Below are 9,312 nucleotides of genomic sequence, written 5' to 3' on the forward strand. Positions count from 1 at the left end.
CAAGATGATACCAAATGTGCTTATTACCTCTGACCAATGGAGTTGGACAAATCTGGGGGTTCTAAATGAAACAAAGTAAAGCTCACGGTACGGAGCAGGAATTCCCTCCCTCAGGCATTCATCCAACCTCTGAGTGGAGCAGGAAGCTTTTCTAGGCCTAAATAGGGGTTAAATGAGGAGGCTGGTGCTCTCCATCAGCAAGTGTACATTGTATGCAGTTATAATATTGCTCAGATCTTCCTTATTGCATGATAAGCTGTTCCCCTTGGGCTTGTTCCACCCCCCATCTATGGAAACAAACAAAACCCAAAAGGTGCCTTAGTACCGTTTGTCCAACAAATTGCCTGTAATACATGGAAAACAATGGCATAAGCTTGGATCCGACAGAACCACGGGCTCTCTGAAACTTCCCAGTGAGAATACTACAGTAATGAAAACAGACCTTGCAAATGACAGGGAACAGTCCATTATAATCTAATTGATCAATTACTTTGGTCCATCTGATTTTATTTTTTGCCCCTTTTGGGGTTACCTTGCTTAGAGATTTAGCCATAGGGAATGGCATGGCTTCTGAGACACTGTGTAAACTCCAGCACATGAGCCACTTGCTATAGGAGACTGCAGCTAAGCCATCTGTCATTATTCTCAGGGCCCATCTGTCCAAGAATTCCCCTTCCCAGCATCCATTTCAAAGGATACCTTCAAAGAACTTGCAGGAGAAACTACAGATGGGTATCATTTGAAGGGGGGAGGGGGGGGGGGAAGAGAGAGAATTACACTGCTTAGTGACTCAGCGGTTTTCAGCTAAAAAAACAAAAACAAACAAAAAACAAAATCAGTAATAGTGAATGTCAGTTCCTAGATGAAATTTCATCCATAATTTGACAAGTGTGTGTCATCTGTGACAAGTAAAAAACAATTTGCTTGCACTGCTTGCTCCCAATAGTGTGGGAGAAGTTTTTCAACTGGATGTTTACAAGATGCCCACCCAGAGGCTGAGCTGGACTCCCATGGTCATGAGTCCAGAGCATCCGAGTGGAAGGAAATGAGCACCTTTTTGCATTTGGCTTGACAAATCTGACCACAACTGTGCTCCAACCAGCAACCCTGACATGCTGTTCTCATTATCCCCAACATGTGTCTCCCATTTTACATTCCCAAAAGGAGTCATTTTTTTCCATGGGACAATCGCCTTTGTGTCCTTTATCGGTGCCCTTCTAACGCTAATTAATCATCACATTTCTTTTGCGCGTTGCTTTCAAGTGAGACTGGAACCCACAAATTGTAAAAGAAGGACCATAGTCAGTCATTCTTTTTGGATTTGTTGTCTACCTTAAGGGGAATGATTTGCTGAGTCACATTTAAGGAGTTGCATGACAAAAATGGATATAACAGGATGTCTGGTAACATGATGTTCATCCTGTAACAATTTAATATATTACGTGATCAGTAACAATGTGGTAACTCTAATGCATCACGAAATCATCCAAAACTTTAAGACGACTAGGTGAAGTTAACTAGGTGAAGTCAAAATACTTTCCATATTAAATACCCAAACAGCATCTGAACTATTAAATACAAAATAAGCACCAGAACATGTGGTTAATATCCTTGCTAATACATTTTTTCACTACTTCATGTGAATTCTTGCATTTGTGAATCACTCACACTCACACACACACACACACACACACACACGTAATTGGCATAGTTGCTTTTCAACTAATGCAACATAGCTGCAGGTGGCCATATGGCACCAATGAGGCACGTATCAGTTGCCCAGATCTTGGCAATTATATGCGACTCAAAGCAAGTACTTAACTTGATGACAATTACAAACATCCTGATAGTTGAATGCAATTTCAAACATGAGAGTGGCTAAAAGCATCTTTGATGTCTTCAAGACCCCTCAGCCACCATGATGAAAAGTGGTAGTGTTGGCACTGGGAACTCATGCATAGCACTGATGAGCTCTGAACAGTAGTCTTGAATTAATGCCCATCAAGTCAGCAGTTCAATTATATAATTTAGCTAATGATCACACATTCCTCAATGGCCTATGTAAAGAATGAAAGGACCTGCACTACTGAGCGCTTTAAGTATGCACCAGACAAGGTGGGAAACTTATGTATGTACTCTCAAAAGAAAATACATACATATACATCCATTTTATGTTTATTCACACACACACACACACACACACACACACACACACACACACACACACACACACACACACACACACACACACACACACACTCTATTACACAATTGTTTAGAGCGGTATCTCTCCGTCTTGATCGACCGGTAGATAAAACTACAAATGTATTACTCAAGATTCCCTGGGAAACACTACAGAAGGACCACCTCTTTGGGCTGCATGGATGATATGGTGAATTGTCTCAATAGAGTAAGCATCGGAGAGCACTAGGTTAGCTGGGCGGCAAGGTGAGGTAGACTAGATCTGATGAAGGGCATCCATGGCTGAGGATCAAATGCCGCAGGGCCGTCTGGCTTAATGTTCCCCCTACTCCATTTTTCCTAATGCCTTTATTGTTTCACTCCAAACAGCAAGTCACAACCAGGCCCTTTGGAAATGCAACCATATGTGATGACATTAGCGCTTAAACACTTATCAGTTCGGAACTGTAAACAAGGTCTTTCTACGCAGTCATAGTGCTCTCTTGATCTCGAGCAATCACATTCTCACAATATGTTCATAAACACAGCCCCAACCACCCACACAAAATACACAACAGCCCTCAAAACTCTATACTGTGTAGGTTCCACCAGGCAGCAAACCACCAAAGCAGAGAAGAATGCGTTAACTACCCCCAAGAGGGACATTGACAAGCCTGAGTACCGCATGCATAACGTTCATGTCTTTAACAGACACCTAGCTTCCTCAGCGGACAGCCGGTGGACCAGATTGCTTTTCCAGCTTCAATCGCTCCGGATGGAAGTTGCCCCTTGCCACTGACAGATGACCAAGTTCCAGCCTGAGGGATTACAGGAGGAACCACAAAACTGCTCTCAGGTCAGCACTGTCCATCATCCCACAATGAGGAAGCCATCGCAGGTGTTGGCTCACGTAGCTCTGCCCTCTGAACCCTGTGAACCTTCTTAAATGGTTTTAAGAGCCTGTGCATAGATGACCTCACCTTTGCTCCACGAGGACCATGCTCTAAAGCTGCTGTTCTGTATGAGATGGTCCACAGCATGAGGAAGATGGCAAATTCACAGGAGTCATCTTATTTTACTAGATTTTTTTTTTTTTTTTATCAAATCAAAAGTAGGATAGGATCGTTTTACATTATTTGAATCTAAACAGCAACCTTGCTTAAGCTCTTCAATATTTACCATCCCTTATCTGCTAAAATCATATCTCGTAACCATGCTGAGAAGTTCACTTTATGAGACGTGTAAACACAGCCAGTAGACACCAATAGGAACAGGCCCAGACATGTCTTCTGAAGGAATGACATGACATGAATTGAACTTCAAAAGTTCTCAAAGCTTTCCATTTGGACCAGCTTAATTGTTCCTAGTGGCTAAAATGGGGGGGGGAACACTACTTTGTATCAAGAGAGGAGGCAGACGGTGACATACTGAACTGAAATTGGTGACGGTGTCTTTGAGGACCATGATGCATCATGTCTGTGTTCGCCAGATTCAGGCATGGAAAGATCTGCCGGATGACATAACCAAACAATAAATGTCTTCATGGTGAGGATGGGGGCTGGTGGGATTTGGAGTGTTGTGTTTCACGCGTTAAGAACCCACTGCTGCCCCAAGCCTTCTAGAAATCAGTGACCATAGAAAAGAGAGGACTTGCCCTTCTTCTCTAATGGAAAACCCCATATCATTTACTAAATGAGACTGATTACCGTGAAGGCGCGCACACACACACACACACACACACACACACACACACACACACACAGAGAGAGTTTAGGATTCTGTGCAGGAAAGAAAGAAAATAAGAGCTATGGATTTAGACTCAGCCATTGACAAACAGGCCAAATGTAGGAGAACTAAGGCTGTTCTTGAACAAAAGGATAACACCACCACAACAAGGGACAGATTATTAAAGCAGATGGAAAACTGCAGAAACACCAGTGCTCTCTCCCAACCACATTCAGGCCATGCATAGCCGGCAGCATAGAGAGAGAGCTGCGCTCTAGAGAGAGAGCTGCGCTCTAAAGAGAGCCCTCATGCTTCATCCTGTGAAGAGACCATCTCAAGCTGCTGCCTGAAACCTAAAGGCAGGAAGTCCTTTGGCATCAGATCCTTGATTAGGCCAGAGGAAAGAGCAGCTAATTGATTGTAATGACTTCAATCTGGGGGCCAAAGGAAAGCCTTCGGAGGAGCCTGATCGGCACATATCACATTACAGACCGGAGGGTTGCCTTGCCTACAGATCTCTGGTAGAGAGTACCAAATCTTACTCAAGGTCAAATTACAAGCATCTTGGTTTCCTCAAGAGAGCTTTCCTTATGCTGATTTAATCAGATGTTTCGTCCACCCATTTAAATGATGAATCCGGCAGTATGGACTTTTTTTTTCCAACAAAAAGAAGGTGGAAAAGAAGGTAATTTAAAGGAAATGGAGAATGGCACCATTGTTTACTTATTTTAATGCAGTGCTCAGAGATCAGACGCCTGAACTAGGAGATTACAACAAGCCTTCTGACCCACCAGTGACACTCCAGAGGTGACCGGAGTGGCTGGACGTTTCATTTACTTTCAACATACCTCCGTTTGCCAGCAACATAGCCCCATTCACGTAGAACAGCGGGGCACTTGCCCCGTCAAAGGGAGCGCTGTTGCAGAAAGCCTCCAGACCTCGCATTCATTAAAAAAAAAAAAAAGAAGAAAAAAAAAAGAAAAGAAAAAAAGCTTCGTAGCAAGCTAAGCCGATTCAGAACTAGCCAACCAGGCATTTTCCCACCGCAGCACAAGACATGGCCTCCAAGGTTACGAGTTGCTTGGATGGTTTTCAATGCTCCCTTAAAGGTGGCACAGAAATAAGTTAGCCCTTTACGCACCCTCCCCTCCACACACACACACCTCCTGCTTCATCATTCATCTGTAGCCCAAAGTTGTGAAAGTAAAAATGGAAAACGTGTAGATAGGAGAGGAAAAGGAAACAGGCAAACCAAGGAAGGTGTCCCACATGTGCACGCTTGCCATGGCTTGCAGGAGATCCCAGGACCACACTAATAAACAGCTTGGCTAGAGCCCTATTTTTCTGTGAGTATGGATGTAAAACATTTTCTTTTGTGGCACTTTCCTCTGTTGACACAGAATGCTGATGTGCAACTCGAGACATAAGAGTTGACCAGTGCAAAGCCATTTCACAGTTCACAATGAATCCTTATATTCTAGCCCTGATAATTTTTAGCAAACTGCTCAGTATCTGTCCGCTGTCCGACTCTGCCGGAAACTACTGGCTCGGTTCAAACTACCCACTAGACTTCAGCCCTTTATGTTCTTAAATGAGACCTTGGCTTTTAAGAAAAACGTTTCTGCACGACAAACAGCACAGAACACCTTGACAACTTAAGTAACATTATATGAACTAACTAAAATAATAAAATAATCATCAAAATGGTCACGATTAAAAGAAAATCAAGAAATGTCTAAAACTTTCCATTTGGAGGAATCCGACCTCCAATAATGGGAATAGTACAAAGCAGGAAAAAAGGAGCTGGAACGCCCGTGATTAGAAGCAGGGTCTGTGTCATCACATCTGTTCTTCTGAGAGCAGAGGGAAGAAAGTAACAACTATTTCGGCCTTTGACACAGTCATGCAGTAAACGATGAATTCTGTTAATATGACTGAACAAATTTCTTGACTAAATTGCATGCAACTTGGTAAGTATTCCAATAAGAAAAGCTCTCCAAATTCTTCAAACCAAGTTCTCCAAACTTGACAGATCACCCGATCAGCATCTGTCTGCAGTCAGAAGTATAAATCACAGTAGAAGCGGTCGTCCTCATATGTGTTACTTCAGTTTCCCAGATGCAGAGGCAGAGAAAGTGCTTTCCCCTCTCTCTCCAAATTGGCCTCAGAGGCTTACATAAAGAAAGGAACACATTTCAGGTCTCCCTTAATGCTAATCACAAGGATTTGCGATCGGAGCGCCACAGAAACTGTTGTTCACCTTGGAAACAACGTCTCAGATCCTGGCTCATGTCTTGGAGTTTGGCAGGCATCACCATCCACATGCACCGAGCCCACAAGTTCACCAGCTGAATGGGACTGGATTTTTTTTTAAAAACTTGACACTATATAAACCAATTTTTGCAGCTGGCGATATCCGTTAAGTAATGAACGCTAACACAGACTGGCTTGACTCATTCGTTTCTTTTTAGCATAGACATGGAATGTGTGGTCGGCCTCTGAGAGCTTGGCTCATTTCGGAGGCTTAAACAATTCCTTGGCTGTTGTAGGTCTCGGGAAGCCTGTCGGGAAAACCAAAGGCAGGATGCTATTGAGCCGAGAGGCCTGAGAGTTCCGGAGAGCAGGCGCTTTCATCCAAAGCCAGGGAGACCCCACTGGGATTTTGCATGAAGCCTCCAGCCCTCTCAGTGGGGACATGCATGGAGTGAAGTGGAGGCCAATTTTAATATTCACCTTTATTTTCTTTCCTAAGCCTCAGAGTCAGACCTTAATGATTCCACAGATTTACAATCATGTCATCCAAGAGGCATGATGAAAATTCCTTAAGATTCATGAAACACTGGGTAGATATTTCTTACACATTTAACAATGATTCTCTCTTTTTAAACCAGACATTTGTCTACTGTATTCTACAATTCAAAACTCTTTCACTCTGCCAAACAAAGAAATGTTTAACTTGTGTACCATAACTTAAAAAAATTTTTTAAAGACGGATAAAGGAACGATTTAAGCTGTCCTCATTTTATATCACTTACCCAAAACACCATTAGTCTAAAGACCGTAGCGTTAGTAATAACTACCGCAGGTGAGGGTTTTGATGCATGTCTGCGCACTGCGGTCCCTAACACCTGTAAAATAGAGTGGAAGTGTTTCTATCAGCAACCTGCCTGCTCGCGGCTTTAAAGTGGCTGTGGTTTGAGGGAGGAAGTACCAAAGCATTTTAATAGAGCAAGCAGTCTTTACTTCCTATGGGAAATCACTTCAAAAGCATCCCGGCTTCTCGGAAGACAATGAACGCAGAACGGTCACTAATTCAACAACGAGCCACTCAGTTCAACCAGTCGAATAAACACCTCCGGTTGCAGAGCATTCCTCGTAAAAACAACTGACAAGCTAGTAAAATATTTTTTAAATCCTGGCAAAGAATTATGGTGCAAAATGGGTCACTATTTAAAGTATTTTTAAATATAACGCTGTTCAATCGTTTACTCTGCACGTGATCTCTGACTGTGTAACGAAAACTAAAGCAGACAAAAAAGAAAGTTTTGGGACACTACTTCTGCAGAGTTGTATTGTTTCCTCTGCAGCTCTCTTGTTTACCGCAATCCAATTGGAATAACAAAAGGCTCGCGAACCCTCGCGAGACGGGTCAGGTCAAGCAGACCGCGGAGAACAACAGAGCTCGCTGATTGACTTCTTCGCACATCTAACACCTGGAAACACCACTTCCACACCATGAGTGTTCCTATCCGGATGAATACTGTTTGTTCAAACTAGACCTTCTTTACATTCAAATGCCCAACACAATACCCTAAATCCATTAACCTGGTTTACCCGACCCTTAATTCTTTTATTGTGACAACTCGACCTAAACGTCATTTGTTTTTCTTCAGACGTCTCAGAAATAAGTTCTATAAATTGTAAAATGCGCCGACTTTCCATAAAGTATGTTAAAGTTTATATATTATAGCCTATAAGATTATGCAGCGTATCGAAAAAGTTAAATGACAAGTGATTCCTTCGATGGGCTACCACTGAGCAAACCTGCTCAAGAGACGTACGGTGTCGTTAATACTTGATTTGTGCTTCTTAATAAATAGCACAAACACACTTGTCTTTAGATACCAGCTTTGGACATTTTAACCGTCAAAGAACCGGCGCGACCGCACCGAACTTTGCGCAACTCCGCAAGAAACGTCCGCTTGCGATGCATTTTGGAAACTGTGATTTTGCTTACCTTGTAACCACACTTTTCCGAATTTCCTTTCCTTCCTGCATTTGCTGCTGATACTGCGTCGTGAAAGAAAAACAGGAACAACGTTATGACCTGTAAAAGTCTAACTCGCGTAGCCATGCCCGCTCGTCCATGAAGCCCCACTGAATTCGAAATGAACGCCGATTCTCCTCGGAGCGCACTGATATCCGCAGTAGAGGTTTGCGGCTCTCCGCTAGGTGGAGCAATGGGTGTACCCACCCCCAGAAGAAAAAATAAATCCCTAGTGTGTTGGTTATTCACGATTAGGTCGACTATTTGACTTCCGAAATGTCCCAACCATTTAACGAAATTGCACTTGTGCGAAATGTTAACGGGGGTTTAAGACTGTGATCTTTGCGAAGCACTCAAGGAAGCATAGTGCCACGGTGATGACGAGTGGGACGTTTCCCTTTCAAACTAACAACTTTTAGTTAAGATGAAATGTGTGTAGTGAGGCACGTAGAGCCTTGTAGAGGCTTTAAGAAATATTTTTGTAATCTTAGCCAAAAACTTCAAAAGTTTAACTGTCATTATGAGCATTCCCTTAAGTGAGTATAACGATAACTGCAGAATACCACCATAAGTGTTTAAAAGGCTGGAGATAGATTAACACAGATTTAGGTTAGCCTGCGACTAACTGCAACCGAGCCTGTAACAAAGCATTTTTCCTACAGAAAAAAAAATAGTAATATGATTTTTATTATAGAAATGAAGCTGATATGAAAACTGAGTCCATGGAAAAACACTTTAGAAGATTAGATTTCTTTTGTCAATGTCTATATAAAATAGAATTTTCCCAAAACGTTACAATAGGGTATGGACTAATAATGTGATTGTTACAGTGATTAAAACCGAGACTACGTACACAGCTAGTGCGTTGTTTGACTGTGGAGATCAAAGAGCTTAGTTGGAGGTTCATGGGAAAGATGTGCATTTGAGCCCACTGTATGGGCAGGAACACCCAGTTCTTCTTTCAGACGATCTTCTGTTACTATTGATGTGAACATGAAACGACTCATCTTTTTGTTTTCACCTTGAAAGACGACCAGAGCCCTCTACTTCTGACAAAGCCATGCGCCCGGAACTCCAAAACTTTGTTCATGCAGGCACGACTCCACAAACGATCCTTTAAGTTCTGATTTAGAGCTTTA

At 42.6% G+C, this 9,312-nt stretch overlaps 1 protein-coding gene across 1 annotated transcript in view; it reads right to left on the reverse strand.

Annotated features, from left to right (window-relative positions):
* The window catches only part of il17rd (interleukin 17 receptor D), a 27,259-nt gene extending 18,948 nt beyond the window's left edge, over nucleotides 1-8,311 (reverse strand). The window contains exon 1 of the mRNA XM_035520660.1: nucleotides 8,144-8,311. Coding sequence (XP_035376553.1) covers nucleotides 8,144-8,260 — 117 coding nt within the window. The 5' untranslated portion in view covers nucleotides 8,261-8,311. The remainder of the gene's footprint in view (nucleotides 1-8,143) is intronic.
* Between the last annotated feature and the right edge of the window lie 1,001 nt (nucleotides 8,312-9,312).

Source organism: Electrophorus electricus, chromosome 20 (assembly GCF_013358815.1).
Source record: "Electrophorus electricus isolate fEleEle1 chromosome 20, fEleEle1.pri, whole genome shotgun sequence".
NCBI lineage: Eukaryota > Metazoa > Chordata > Actinopteri > Gymnotiformes > Gymnotidae > Electrophorus > Electrophorus electricus.